This window comes from Nothoprocta perdicaria, unplaced genomic scaffold, assembly GCF_003342845.1.
Source record: "Nothoprocta perdicaria isolate Ctin4 unplaced genomic scaffold, notPer1 scaffold_11, whole genome shotgun sequence".
Taxonomy (NCBI): Eukaryota; Metazoa; Chordata; class Aves; order Tinamiformes; family Tinamidae; genus Nothoprocta; species Nothoprocta perdicaria.
The window spans coordinates 6,891,616-6,905,978 of record NW_020454205.1 but is presented as its reverse complement, the minus strand read 5'-3'; the positions used below and the strand labels follow the sequence as shown (position 1 = coordinate 6,905,978).

The following is a 14,363-nucleotide window of genomic DNA, read 5'->3' as shown; positions in this document are numbered from 1 at the left end:
CTGATCCGTTTCCACCTCTTCAGGCTTTATGATGTGCTGCATTTAGGTCCATTAAAAGGAGTGATAAATTAATACTATGAGAGGACCTTTCTTCTAATGAGCTTGAGCACAGCCTGGCTCTGGGAGGTTTAAAAAGGGAGGTGGGATGGAGCAGAAGAGCACTGGTGACTCAAGTGCTTCAAAATATCTGAGGATCATTAGGCTGTTGCACAGCAGAAATAATCATTTTGTATCACTGCCTTCAGCAGAGCTGTTTGCCCCACATAGAGAAGCTCTTTGGAGCAGAATAGCCTTGCCTTAAACATGTGCAACAGGGTCCTGATGCAGCAGTGTCCATGAAAGCCCTCTCCCCATCTCAGATACCTCTGGCGAGAGAGCCAGAGTCTCCCACGTACTGAAGGAAAAGGGGGTTTAGGGAAAGACGCGGCTCTGCTGTCGGCTCCGCGGACGCTTTGAGCCCAAGCACAGCCAAGTCAACACGAGTAAGTCAGAAGATGAACAGAGTGTTGCAAACAAACCTTTGCCATCAGCCCTTTTCAGTCGATTGAATGGGAGTGAGAAGTTACATTAAGCCCCTGCCCACGGCTTTATTTAGGGCATGCCAAAGGAGGAGAAAACTCTGCCGCTGCAGCGACATTTCAAGGTCAAGAGCAGTGAAACAAAACACGAAACGCAGCCTTCGAAACAGCCTCTGCTGAGAGAAGAGGCTGCCCAGCACTGCGAAACCTCCTCGCTGCGGGGTGCTCAGCTGCGCTCGCGGGTGTGTGAAATGCAGAGCTCAGCACTGCTTTTGAAGCGAGTGTAAACACAAGGCTGGAAATTAACATTTTCCTTCTACTGTCAAAGTATATTTAATGTGTTAATTTAAGGGGGAGGCAAGGCAGACAAAAGCAGCTAATGAGCTTGCCATAAAACAAACTTCTCTGGAGATGTACAGGGCATTTCTGATCTAACAGGCTAACTAAACTAAAGCTCGCTGCTAAAGCACGTTAAAAACACGAACAACTGAACCTATTCAAGCCAACGAGGGGAGAAGCAGCCATCTATACAAACAGATGTCTTGGTGGCTTCTGACAACCCGAGGATGCAGCTGCAATAAAAGGAATGCTCTTTGCGTTTGGGAAGGGCTTCGAGGGGCACGGAAAGCTCCCGGCACAGCCCGGGCGTCTCTCCCACCTGCCTCTGGACCAGCCCAACATGGTTCCGCAGCTCCAGCCAGCTCCTTCTGCCTCCTCCTGGTACCCAGCACAGCTTCTTCCTCTATTCATCACAGCCTGGAAAATCAACGTTCTTCATCCCACCCAGACCCAAATGTTCCAGCTCGCCCTGGTTTCTCTCTCTGCCTCCTCGACGTATCCCTGTGACATCTCCATTCTTCTCCCCATCAACTCAGTTGCTTGCAACTGGTCTGTTAAAAAACTTATTGCTTGTTCATGATGTTGAAAAAATGTTTCCATGCCACAGAGGCTATGCGTTCTTTTCTTAGCTTACGAACTAGGAATAATGGATAATCAGCTTTGCATAATGAAGATGCAATGCCGAGGAACAAAAATAATCTTTAGTTTGCAGGCTGCTTCCTTGCTAAACAATTAAATAAAATATTTTTGTCAATGTTTCCTCTCCTTGCCCGCTCCTCTCAGGTCACGTGTAACTTTGCTGAAGCATCTTGCAAAAATCCCGTGGCAGGTGAAACACCGTCTGCACCTGGGATAAGGTGATGCAAGAAACAGGATCCTCAAGCAAGCAGAATGGGCACCTTAGTGCTCCCCATGCCTTGAATAGTCCCCCAGCTCTTGCTTCCCACCAAAACTAAGGGTAGCAGCTTATTTAGAGGGTTTGGGTAATGGAAAAGGAATGAACTGCTCCAGTTGGCAAATGGAAAAAGGAGAAGGCTGGAAAGAGTTTCTACTGGAGGGAAGAAAACAGGAGCTATCCCAGTCTGTTCCTCTGCTGAGCTAAGGCAGTTGTGAGGAGCCAGCGTGCAGGAGCACCCTCTGAGACACGTGGTTTGTGTTCCTGACTCCTTGGCATCTGTCCCGGGGTCACCTCGGGGCACGGGGGTGACCTCGTGGAAACCATTCCCTAAATTCTGCAAGGGCTGCGGAAGGAACCACGCGGCGACAGCGGCCAACGCTGCAGCGAGGGCTCCCGCAAAGAGCCAGCTGAGGCGCAGGAGTCGACGCAAACTGCACATTCAAGAAGCAGCAATTTGGGGAAATCAGGCACGGTTTAATCATGTACTTATTGATGTGCTGCACTGCTCTACTGAATCATTCTTAAAAAATGTGCTAGCAATAACAGCTATTGTATTAAAAGCAAAGATTTGGCTTTGTCAGGAGCCACTATGGAGAGAAAGAGAAAATTCTTTTATGAAGCAGAGGTCATAACAGGACACTGATTTGTGCAAGTATTTTCACTGGTCTTGGCATGAACAAAAGGGAAAAATCACTCCTTACAAAACTGGTAAGGCAGGCTTATAAAATCAAAATACAACAAAATGTACTCCAGCAGAAAAACTTTCAAAAGCTTATTATCAGAGAAGTATAATAACATTAGGTCTACACAGAAGACCATTTTCAGTTTCTTTTAACTTCCCTTTAAAAAATACTGGCTCTGAAGGTTTTTGTTTGCTGCTTATTTCTTCACAGTGAAGGAGAAAGGGAAAGCAGCAGAGGCAGCAACAATGGGCGTTTGAACCACTTCTGAGAGTAGGGATATTGGGAGGGAAAACACCCTTTTGCACTGCACTTTACCTAATCTCCTCTACAAGTTTTAGAGGAGACCTGAACCTTTGGAAGGTCCAGCAGTCGTGCTAAAATTGTGCCTTTTGCAATGCATCTCTGGGGAGATTGTGGTGCCCACTCTGCTTACAGAAAACTTGAATAAGGCTTTGAGGGGAACACACAGCAAAGTTTGTTGCTCATTGGGGTATCCGTGTCCTGCCATCAGCCTGCAGGGGAATCCAGGGAGGAGCATGTCCTGGCAGCCAGGGAGTCAAGAAGGGAAGGCAGTGAAGAAACACGTACATTAACGCAGCATAGTAGGGGCTCTAATGGGACCTCGAGGTCCCAGCCTTGCTACCCCAGGGAGGCAGGGTGCAGACAAGCCTTTATTTCAGCAGAAACCCCCGAGAGCCCCTTGTTCAGCTGGTCACAAATGCACAAGTGCCATGTCCCTTTGGGAAAAAGGGAGGCTGAACACTGCACTGGGCTCAGGGGATCCTGCTTGCCACAGGAGCAGCCTTGCCCTAGGGCTCTCCCCCTTCCCAGCATCTGTTTTATTTGTGTTTGTCATTTTGTGAAGGAGTAGGGAAAATAAATACTGATGGCAGGAGATGCACTAATCATCACACAGTCACCCAGGGAGAGAACCAGGAATGGTTCTTTAAGAAGCAGGTGCTATGGCAAACTGAGAATGCAGTAACTGATAGGACAAATGCTTTGGGAAGCTCCAAAGCACAGTGACACTGAACTGAAAGCAGTGCTTATTCCAGAAATGGGCTTTAGCCTTCTCAGCCCTTGTTTGTGCTAGATGCCGTGGTAATGCAGATGTAGCTCAGCTCCTCTGTCCTCCCTCGTGGTTTCTGGACAGTTTGGAGGAGAAAACGGCCTTGAATGACCATCAACCTCACTCAGTTCTCAGCTGGCAAAAGCAGCCCTTCAAAGCACACAACACAATAAACCCAGGGAAAGTGTGCTTAATGGAGCACTTGAAACTCACCCACACTGTGAGACTACCTGTACCTGGGTTCATTTTCCCTTGCTGCTCAGCGGCTCGGAACTGGCTGAAGGAGGCAGAGATCTTGACGGGTGCTCCCCACTTCCAAGGCTTGCACAGATGATCAAGAGCTGCTTTATTTATAGTGGTCTTGATAAGGTTCAGAGGACCTTTACCTGACACAGGCTTTGTATTCAGCAGCTCCTGGCAAAGCTCTACCCAACCCTCCTGCATTTTCTCTTTGAGCAGAGCCAGAGCCCCTCCATGCTCTGGCACAGTTGGGAAGCCTCATGCTTTTGCTGAAGCACTTTATCCCCCATATGGGCAAAATAAGGAGGAGAAATATATCCCTCCTAATGTGGCAGCTCACGAAGACACACACTGTGACTTTTCCAGATCGAGGTGGGTAGGGAGACCCATCACAAAATGGCATTTGAGTAACTCAAGAGCAGTCTCGCTCCCGTCACCGCTGCAGTGAGCGCCGTTCCCACGGTGCCAGCGAGATGGAAACAGCAGCAGCAGCAGCAATTAATAGAATTACAGGAAACGTACAGGTTTGCTCTCTTCCTCCTCTCGAAGGCTGTGACAGTTATTATCTGTTTAAAATACTCCTCTACATTAATCACATACGATTTTGACAGCAGACCACCTATTTTCATGAAGACAATAGAAAAGTACTGGGCTGCTACCAAAGCTTTGGAAATTTAGTTTCTTTAAAGGTTGAAGTGAAAAGTAACTGAAAAAAAATGAAGTAGAGACCCTCTGATTTATTTTGTCCCAGTAATTACATTATTTGAAATCATGCAGCTGTCAAAGTGTAATTTTACTGCCTGAAGACAAGAGCAGAACCGATGCAAATGGCCTATTTTCCAATTTAGCACAAAATGGGAATTATATAAACTGAGCTTCTTGCAGATGAACTTCAAACAGCAATCAGTTTACAGTAAGTGATTCTTAACTCCTTTCAGAGTCGATTACCTAGGAACGCAAGACGACACTGAATTTAAGATATTTCTTAACCTACTACCTGCAGTTATGCATTTATACCTAACCAGTCAATGAAGTGCTAGAGGAAGCAGTTACTCCAGTTCTATGCAACCCACTATGGCCCATCAGAATAGGCTTGCAAAAGTGATCCCAACATTGCCTGAACATTCACCTTTTTTCAAAAAACACCATTTTTAATGTTACCACAGTCAGCCCTCCAGGACTAGAGTTGCTCAGAAATGCTCTGATTATTTCTACAGTTCATTCATCAGTCAGTGACCAGTCTCCAGCTGTAGCTCTCTACAGATTGCAGAAGAAACAGCTTGACTGCTGGAACCAAAGAGGTAATTACAAAACATGGATCCATTTCTTTGATTTAAAAAAAAAAAAATCAACCACCTGGGATAACATTATCAAAGTCAAAAGAAGCATTTGAGAGAAATGCTGGTAGGTGAGACCTGTCTTATGCAGGCAGAAGATGTTCCTTGTGAAGAAGGTACTAGGAAGCCCAGGTTGAGGAATTACAGGAGCTACTGAAGCACTTTTGAGCTATAAATTGGAACTATTGAGGTATCAGGGTATCAGAGCAGTAGCAGCATGTTTATTTCTTATAGGTACTTAAAAAGCTGATACAATTCTCCAAGACTGTATCCTCAGTGAAATAAAAGTCTGAGAAAAGCACGGAATTAAAACCACCTATCTGCTCTCCACCTGGAAGAGAGGAGAAGCAGGAGGAAAAGGAGCTATTGAGGCAGCCTGCGCAGATGCCTAGAACAGCAGCCCTCTGCTTTCTGGTTGCTCTCATCTGGAGAGAGAAATAAGCACTAAGATGATGCAGGAAAAAAAGGAAAGGAGACCAAGTAAGTGAACTCTTGCTGCTTGCTTAGAAGCTTAGTGTGCTTAGAAGTGCACACTAAATAAGTTAAAATATCACATGCATTTTTACACTGTGCACCCTTTGGTGCCACCTGCTACTAGGGATTATCTGAGAATTCAGGAGTGTTTCTGTGGCTAAAACGATCACAATTGCACCAACTGTGATCAACTGTGTGTATGTATATACACACTTTTAAAATAGCCAGTCTTTTTCAGGGTTAAAACGCTGTTTTCTGTATAAACAGATTAAAAATGAAGCCATTACAGTAATTGCAACGATAGCATATTCTTCAGGGTCTAGAGGCTCACAGGCTGCATGGTCCATAGCAAAACCCTCAGCAGGTAAGAGGGAGGGCATTTTAGGAGGCAACAATCCACATTTAGTAACACAAAGAATTCACAGACGAGAAGACACTGAGTGCAATAAAAAGCTCATTTAAAAAAAAAAATGTTCTATGCTGTCAGAATACATTAAGGTGAAACTTCCACAAAGTGCCTAGGAAAAGTGTTAACTTTCTTCAAAAAAGGCATAATTTAAATGCCTCTGCAAGTTGTTATCCATTTCATAGTAAAGCAAATGGTAAAAATGTCATAGCAGTTTATTTTGAAGAATTTTCATTCAAGATCTCTGCTGCCACCGCTAGGATAGAAAAGATGAGACAATCTTGGCTGTTGCTTCTAAAACTTAAGCTTACTGAAAGATTAAATAGTTAATATACTGAAACTTATAACAGTAGAAAGTCTACAGCAAAGCAGATTTGTGGGCTTTTAAATCTATTTGAATAGTTTTATTAACATGCTCAGGGTGGCTATGTTAGTAAGGACCATCAATCTTGCCATGGACATCCAACTATAATATTCATTTGAGAACAGGGATATTTCAGAGTGCTTCACTGGATGCATTTGATACTGTTCCTCCACAAAAACAGGCTGCCTTCTGCTATCAGTGAGCACAGAATAAAACACTGATACTCAAACCCAGCACTGGACAAGACTGGACAGCAGCTCTCATACTACTGTGCAAACACAGATCTTTGCCAGCTTGTGGTGAGGAGCAGCTTTTCCAACTGCAACATTAAGTACTTGAAACTAAAATCAGGAAAGCTGGATCAGCAAATGCACACGGAGTGTTAAGAGATGTGTCGTTTGAATCGCATGGTTCCTGTTTCCTCTAGCTCACCCTCACACACTGTTAACTCAGTGGCACACAATTAGTAGACACTAGTTATAGAATACAACTAATAAATGCCAACAAATAGCTCGACTGTGTGGCTTCACTGCAGATACACGGGCACAATTCCATATGTTCCAGTTCAAAACTGCAGGCAGCCTGGAATCCAAGCACTTGGACACTAACCAAGCATCCACAAAACCCATAGGGAGGCATGCACAAAGTTTTAGGGACAACACTCGGCTGCAAAACTGCTACAGAGCCTGCCAGGAATTTGCCTCCGAGACCCACCCTCCAATTTTTATTAATACTTATTTCAAAGAGCACATTGGAATGAGGGATCAGATCTACAGGGAGCAGACTCTCTGCAGAAGACATTCATTGCTAGCTGCTAACATTGTGTATCCAAAGCAAAAACTCTGTGCTGGGAATAGCGCTTGCAGCTTTTCAACAACCCCAACAGCTATTTTAGGTTATATCCTACCAAACCCAAGAGTGACAACATTTACACACATTTAAAATACTCCCTGAAAACAAAAATGTGAAACTTGAAAGACTTAATGCTATAAAATGTGATCTTTCATTGTGCTGCTTCCATGATCCCAGGGAACAACAAAACCTGAGGCTGATGTTGGATGAGCTTTCTGTCATCCACCTAGTTCAGTTTCCAGAAAAGTCAGGCAGATTATGAAGAGATTTTACAGATAGACAACTAGAAGTCAAAGATCTCATTCATGCTGCCAAAAAGGAACCCAAATATTTGGTAAAATTCAACTGGCTTTTGAAAAGAAATGAACCTCTGATATGTGCAACTTCTTTAAAAGTTTTATTTTCTTTAAGAACCAGACAGGGTATCTCAGTGAAGGTGAGACTCTTGCCCAGTGCAACATAATAATGCAAGCAAAGCCAAGAGCAATTGGAGCTGAAAATACTCCTCTTTTGCAACCGTCTCTGTAAGGTTATTTCATACAGGAACTGCAATTCTGAATTTAACTCTGCTCAGCTAACAGGCTGATTTCTAAAGCCAGTCTGCAATTACAGTGCCAGACTTGTCATCATCCATAAAAATATGAAAAAACACATTTTGGAAGTTTGGGCAAAATGACACTCAGGATAAAATAAAGGACAGAGTCACTTAGATCCCCACGGAATTTGCTAAAGCAGACGAGAGAGCCCTGCTTGTACAACACGTAAATGCAATTGTGTTGCTTATGACTTTGAGCATTGTGAATGAAAGAGATGTGAAGACAGTGCCATACCTACATCCTAGCTCTATGCTCTGGACAGTATTTCTCCCCAAATGCCTCCTGTCCTTTTACTTCCCTAAGCTCCTTTGCTTCAGAAAAGTGAGAGAGAGAGCCTCTTGCCAGCAATAACAACTCGGAAGTTACAAGGGTCATGGATTAGTTTTTTCCAGCTCACATCATGTTCTTTCTGTTTTCTGAGCAAAATAAAACCCCTACCATTAAACCAGAGCACCCTTACTAACAAGGGCTTCCCAGGCTCACACACAGTCTCTGTGCTCTACATAACCTCCAATCAAACCATTATTTGGCAGCTCCACTAAAACTAGCAAAGTGTTTTATAATCCGTTAGCATTGCACTTGCCACTAATATTGCCCCCAACACTGGTGGAAAGACACTGTTCAAAGACAAAACCCCAATTGTTTCCGAGGCAGTTTGCTTCATCTGTCCCTTTGCAAGCCCTTGGCATTTTAGGAGATGTATCTAGTTTGACAATACACATCTAAAAGGAAATGGTTACCTTTAATGTTCTAGTTGGAGCCCATCCAGTGCCATCAATTGAATGTTCTCTCAATAAACTGTGAAAAAAAGACACACGTATTACACAGTGCAACTGCTAGGTAAATAATTTGCCAGAAATTTCTCAGAAAACAAGAAAGTTACTGCAATGTAATGGCTACAGACCACTTGCACTATATCTTGTCCCAGGATCTTAAGAAAGCACCAAGAAATCAGTATGCCACTCTTGACCCATATTCCTCCCACAGCATCATTACAGACCTGGATCTGAGTTCAGCTTTGTCAAAAAAAAAAACCAAAAACATTATTTTAAGTGTAGTAATTGTGGCCACAATCTCCTTGAGAGCCCCAATACCGAGCTTTGCTTTTCTCTTGAGCACACAAATACCCCTGGACTCCAGTTTAGGACATACTTGTCTCTGGCAAAGAGACAGGACTTGCAAACACCACAGCATCCCACCACTTCTGGTATATCCCACTTAAAAGATCAAAATACTCTGTGTGCAAGAGCGGGTTAAGTCCTATAGACAAAGTCAACACCATCAATAAATGGAAATCAATAAGGCAGCACAAATATTAGAGCACAAATGCACTGCATAAGAAAGACGACTTGCAGGAAGAAAGTTTCTGACAAACTCTAAGTATATACTCTACATTCAGAAGCATTAAGATATAGACTTTCCTATATACCCAGCCACTGTAGAAATTTCGTATACTGTGCTGCATACAAAGTCCGGTGAAGAAGTTAACCCACTTACATGTTGAAAAACAGGAAAAAAAATGAGGTGAATCAAGTTTGCTAGTCATTTCTGGGTCTTAAAGATCAAAACAGTAGCAGTTATGAGAGATAGTTACTGGAAACCAGAGCTTGATCGGGAAATGAGAAATCGCACTCATTCAGGCAAACAAAGTAATAATCAGAAAGGAAAATAGTATAAAAACTGCTTTAATCATCATTTCACAAGCTCTTCTTCCTCTGTTAAGAAATTATCTATGACAGAAAACTCACCTGGTAAAGAGGGAAAGCAGCAAAATGCATCACCAAAAGGGACTTTTGCAACTGAAATAAGGTTAAAGTAAAATTGTCTTGAACTACCAGCTTTTGTTGACTTTCAGGATGACATTAATTCTTTTTTTAAGCTACAAACGACTGAACCATATCTATCTAGGCATTTACTGAATGCGCAAGGTTTCAGAATTCAAGGAAAGCTGGTGATTGGGATTATCCCACCTTGTCTGCACACCAAGGCTGGGAGTTAACCTGCAATCAAGTGTTTTATGCTTCCTTCAGAACATCTTAGCAATAATACAGGGCTGGATAAATCCTTCTCGACTGTGATGCTCATTTCTGTGCCTTTAGAAGGAAAATATGCAACTACCACTAGCGCAGCCCAAAACTAATTTCAAGAACATTAAAAACAGGATATTGTGGCTATGGCTTTTGTTCATAGCACAAAAGTAAAAGCAAGAGTGATGTGGACCAAAGCACGAGCCAAGACTTCATGGTTTTGTGCAAGCAGTGGATTATAATTTTAACTTCATCTCAGTTAGTCTCCCCTTCAAAACATGTTGTTACATTAGCTACCAGTCCGTCTCTTGGCCTGTTCATACAAGAACCAGGAATAAGTTAACACACACCCCTAAAATATTTTTAAAAAGCATAAAAATATCCACTGATAGAGCTCAAAGTGCTTGAACGTATCAGCTAAGCCTCATTAACACCCTTCAAGCTTCCCAAAGGCTCAGAGCTCTCTAGGCAACTCTCCAGCTAGGGAAGATTGGCAGCCAGAACCTGACACACTCGATCCCCCCAGACAGCTCCAGCAACCAAGGCATGAAGATAAATAAGCAACCTTTTTTTCTACTGTTATTGCTTTACTGATATAATTCACTTCCAGGAAGCATCCTCTTTCTCCCTTCAGATGGGAATGATCATCATGCCCCTATTCGACACCTCTTCCCTGCTCTGGATGTCTAGAGAATCTCTCCTCTGGATGTCTAGAGCATCTCTACTCCCTGAGGAGAGCAGAGATAAGTCAAATATACCAGGAATTACACAACAAACTGGCACCTGCACACTTGTTCAAAGGCCTGTCCCTCTGGGGACACACTGCCATAGAGCTGAGCTATGGGGACATCTGAATGGCAAACATGTTTCCCCCCCTCCTTAATGCTTTAAGAGGCTTCCTTTGACAAGCTTCTAGATATGCCACAAAAGCCATCTGCTCTGCAAGGGTTTTCAAGACACCTGATGGATGGGAAAACCTGTTTACTTGCACTGAGTATGCTAAAATTGCCAAGACTTTGCTATATTGTGCAAATGTGCCAGGAATCTTATCTACTGTTTAGATTAAATAAGGCTTCAGGCGCTTCCCTTGGGATGCTTTAGAATGGTTTTGCATCCATAAGGAGAAGGATGGGCCAATTCTGCAACATTGGGGACATGAAGCTGCTTCTCTGAGGAAGAAATGACAAGGCCAACCAGAGGGTAAGCGCTGTGGTACAAACAGGAGCTTATCAAGCACAGAGCTTGACAAAAAAAATAAGGAAGGACACAAAGAATATTCCTATTTGCTTTCTCTTGAGCGAGGAACTGACAAGCCAAAGGCATCCTTGGCCAAAGCCAAAACAGACAACCACACCTTCATATCTGGCATCTGTATCCCTAAAAAGACTTCCCAAAACAAATGAGACTTCCAAACATGCTGGTTTCTTAGGGGAAGATGGTAGAATTGCTATTTCTGGATGTATAGTAACCAAAGCAGCCACTGATGTGACCAGACAGCTGTTCAGTCATGAGTTTCCAGTTATTTCATGACTTAATGTCTGAATAAGGAAAATTTCTTCAAAGCCTTCTTGCCTTTAAATACGTATCTGAAGAGACCTTCCCAAACTTCTGCCAAAGCAGGAACTGCATGGTCCTGGCAATGTAAGCCTTTCTGAACTCAAATTGACATGTTTTACAGCCTAAGGAAATAAAAAATTAGTGTAAAGGGGGCAATCAGTCCCAGAGAAAATCCAGTTTAAGGATCTCAGATGGACACATTTATCAATATAAAATGTCAGTTCCAACAGTACACTTTTGTCTTCCTTTTGACATTAGGAAATATTATTGCAGGTGAGTTAAAAGTCTATAAATCTACTTCTGAACCCCTCCATTGGCAGGGACAACTCTGAGGGCTTCTCTTCCTCCTCCAGCCGCTTACCTCCCTGCTCAGTCTTCTCTTTCTCCTCCATCTTCCTGATGTGGCCTTGCCAATGCAGCTTGAAAACACTATTCTAACAGCTTGTGCAGAAGAAATCAAATCAGTAAAGAAAAAACACCACGGGGCACATGTAATACATGTTCAAGAAAAGAGACACCTGGAATACGTAAGAGGTTCCTGTGGCTGGTACCTTGATGTTTTTCACCCATGGAGACAATACCAACAAGGGGGGTTGAGATCTAAACTGATTGACTGCAACCCCTGCAGCACAAGCAAGGCTTCCCCTACCCAAAACAATTATACTTGATGCAAGTTTAATCATTTGCTGGGTTTAGACTGTGGTATGATGATCGCATAAACCAAAATGGTATCACAAGGATAGTTAAAGAAAGTTGGAAAAAACACTGATCAGGATTTTTTCTGCTTTAAAAAAATACTTGAAGTTATTTTTATATAAAGACTCTTCTAGACATTGATTGCAGGTACTATACATAGGCATTCTCCATTATAACAGGCACAAAGCAGTCTAGGTTATTTTAGTTTTTTTTCCATATAAATTCTCAGATATTTTAAAGGTTTAATATATTAGAAGTATCCAACACAAAGCTGATGCTTCAGAGCAGATTCTGAAGCAACCACTTCACAAAGTAGAACTATGATGTTCATATCAAATACCAAGTTCATCCGTCAGAACTAAAGCCATTTTAAGACCAGAAGCCTAAATATCCTCAGGAACATGAGGAGGATCCATTTAGCTTCTGAAGATACAGCACTGTAGTCAAAGCTTAACCTTCTACCTATGTTTTGGTGTCTAGTATTTCCCCTTGTCAGGTTCCAAATAGCTCCCTTATTCAGTCTTTTCTTTGGCTTTTTGACTAAAAGCAGCCAAGTTCTCTCCTTTGACTAAATGACAAGGACTTGGGAGGAATTTAAACTGTAAAAAAGTAATCCTTAAATCTGTGTTCCCACTGTCAAATTAACAGTTCAACTGCATAAAGGGCAACAGCGGTGGGAGGCACTCAAACTGTTCAGGTTTGGACAGTAAATTTGCTATAAGCAGTAATACATTTCTGTTGAAACAGGTTTCCCATATCGCTAGCAGTGAAATCCCAGTAACAGTGGGCAACCACCTCTCTTAAAGAGCATTAGCTAGATAGCCTTAGAAATCTGGGGGTGTGAGAGCTTTTCTGGAGCTTGAAATCATTAACTCCTTAAAGGGTAAGTTAGGGATCCCAGCCCCACTGACTCGACTGCTGCTGCAGTGACAGCTGTAGCAGATCAGAGCAGGCAGGTGCTCAGTGCCCTTCCTAGCCTGCTGTCTCTTCTACTTCGAAGATTAGCTGCTCAGAAGAATGCACAGGATAGCAGCACATCTACCTGCACTAACCAGCTTTGTACCTGTTATCAGCTAAAGAGCTGAAGCTAACCCTAAAAGACATGACAATCTTTGGTATGAAAACTTATCATGACCACAACTGTAAAATGAGTGTTTCCATCTAGAGGAAAAAGAGCAGTTTAGAAAATGTTTTTTCTTCAGAAAACATTGATCTGCTCCACATGGTGGCAACTGCTCTGGATTTTCAGAACAGTTTTCCAGCTTGCTATTTTTACTGCTTATGCTTCGTTTGTTTTGTTTACGTCCCATCAACTTAAGAAAGTGACAGCTAGGCTTCTCACTCCTGTTCATGGTTAGTTTCTGGCCAATTTCACCATGAGGCACTTGTGATGCAATGCTCAAATTAAAAAGATTCAAAAGCTGATTTTGAAGGAGAAACATTTGCTACTGTGCAAGAGCCTGAAGCAGCAAATCTGTTACTTTACTAAGAGAGAGTTTTGGGCCTTCACATTAACTTATACCTCCTCCCTCCCCCATTTTAAAGAAAAAACATCCTGTCCTATATTTTTTTCTAACTAGCACGTGTTTTATAGCAGATATAAAGTGTGAGAACAAATAAATGGCAAATAAAGTCATTAATGCCCAGTTCCAGATATCCGCCCACTGTGGAAAACCTAAATGGTTATCAAGTACTTAACACATATAGCCATTAAATAAGCAAAGCTTTAAGCCCTCTCCCTGAGGATAATTCATCCCAGCTTTAGGCTTGGAGTTCATGCTTTCACCCTAGGCAGCATTTTATGTCCAAACTTAAAGAATGGGAATTTATAGGGTCTCTATCACACAGTAGAAACAATGAATTCCCTGGGTCCCCAAGGGTCCTGACCCATTTGATTTGCAGCACCTGTTGAGACACTAAACATTGCCTCAAAAGTTACACAGTATTTTATCACACACAGGCAAAGACTTCAAGTGAAAAGCAGAAAGCTGTAGCTACCTTAAGCAGATTTCTCCCGTCTCTGTAATGTTCGGATGCCAGATTCTTGTCATGCATTTTACCTTTGGAGGCTGCCAGGAGAGAAAACAAGTTAGTGTTAGCCTTCAAAATAAAAGCAAATCACTGTTACAAGTTATAGAGCTGAAAAGCCAAGCATGCTTGATAGTGACAGCCTGGGCTGCTTTACTGAAGAATTTGATAATCTAGTTTGAGGAGCATCAGCCTTCTGTCCTTTCAGCTTCTCTTAGCTCTTTACTAAAGTGGGGCTGGCATTCAGCTGCTGCTTAAGAAAAAAGGCAATTTTAAAGG

At 42.6% G+C, this 14,363-nt stretch overlaps 1 protein-coding gene across 2 annotated transcripts in view; it reads right to left on the bottom strand.

Moving 5' to 3' along the window:
* The window catches only part of UBE2F (ubiquitin conjugating enzyme E2 F (putative)), a 58,488-nt gene that overhangs the window by 16,681 nt on the left and 27,444 nt on the right, over window positions 1-14,363 (bottom strand). For both annotated transcript variants that reach the window (XM_026049044.1, XM_026049035.1), the window contains exons 6-7: window positions 14,055-14,125; window positions 8,517-8,574 (exon numbers count right to left, since the gene is read on the bottom strand). In XM_026049044.1, coding sequence (XP_025904829.1) covers window positions 8,517-8,574; window positions 14,055-14,125 — 129 coding nt within the window. The remainder of the gene's footprint in view (window positions 1-8,516; window positions 8,575-14,054; window positions 14,126-14,363) is intronic.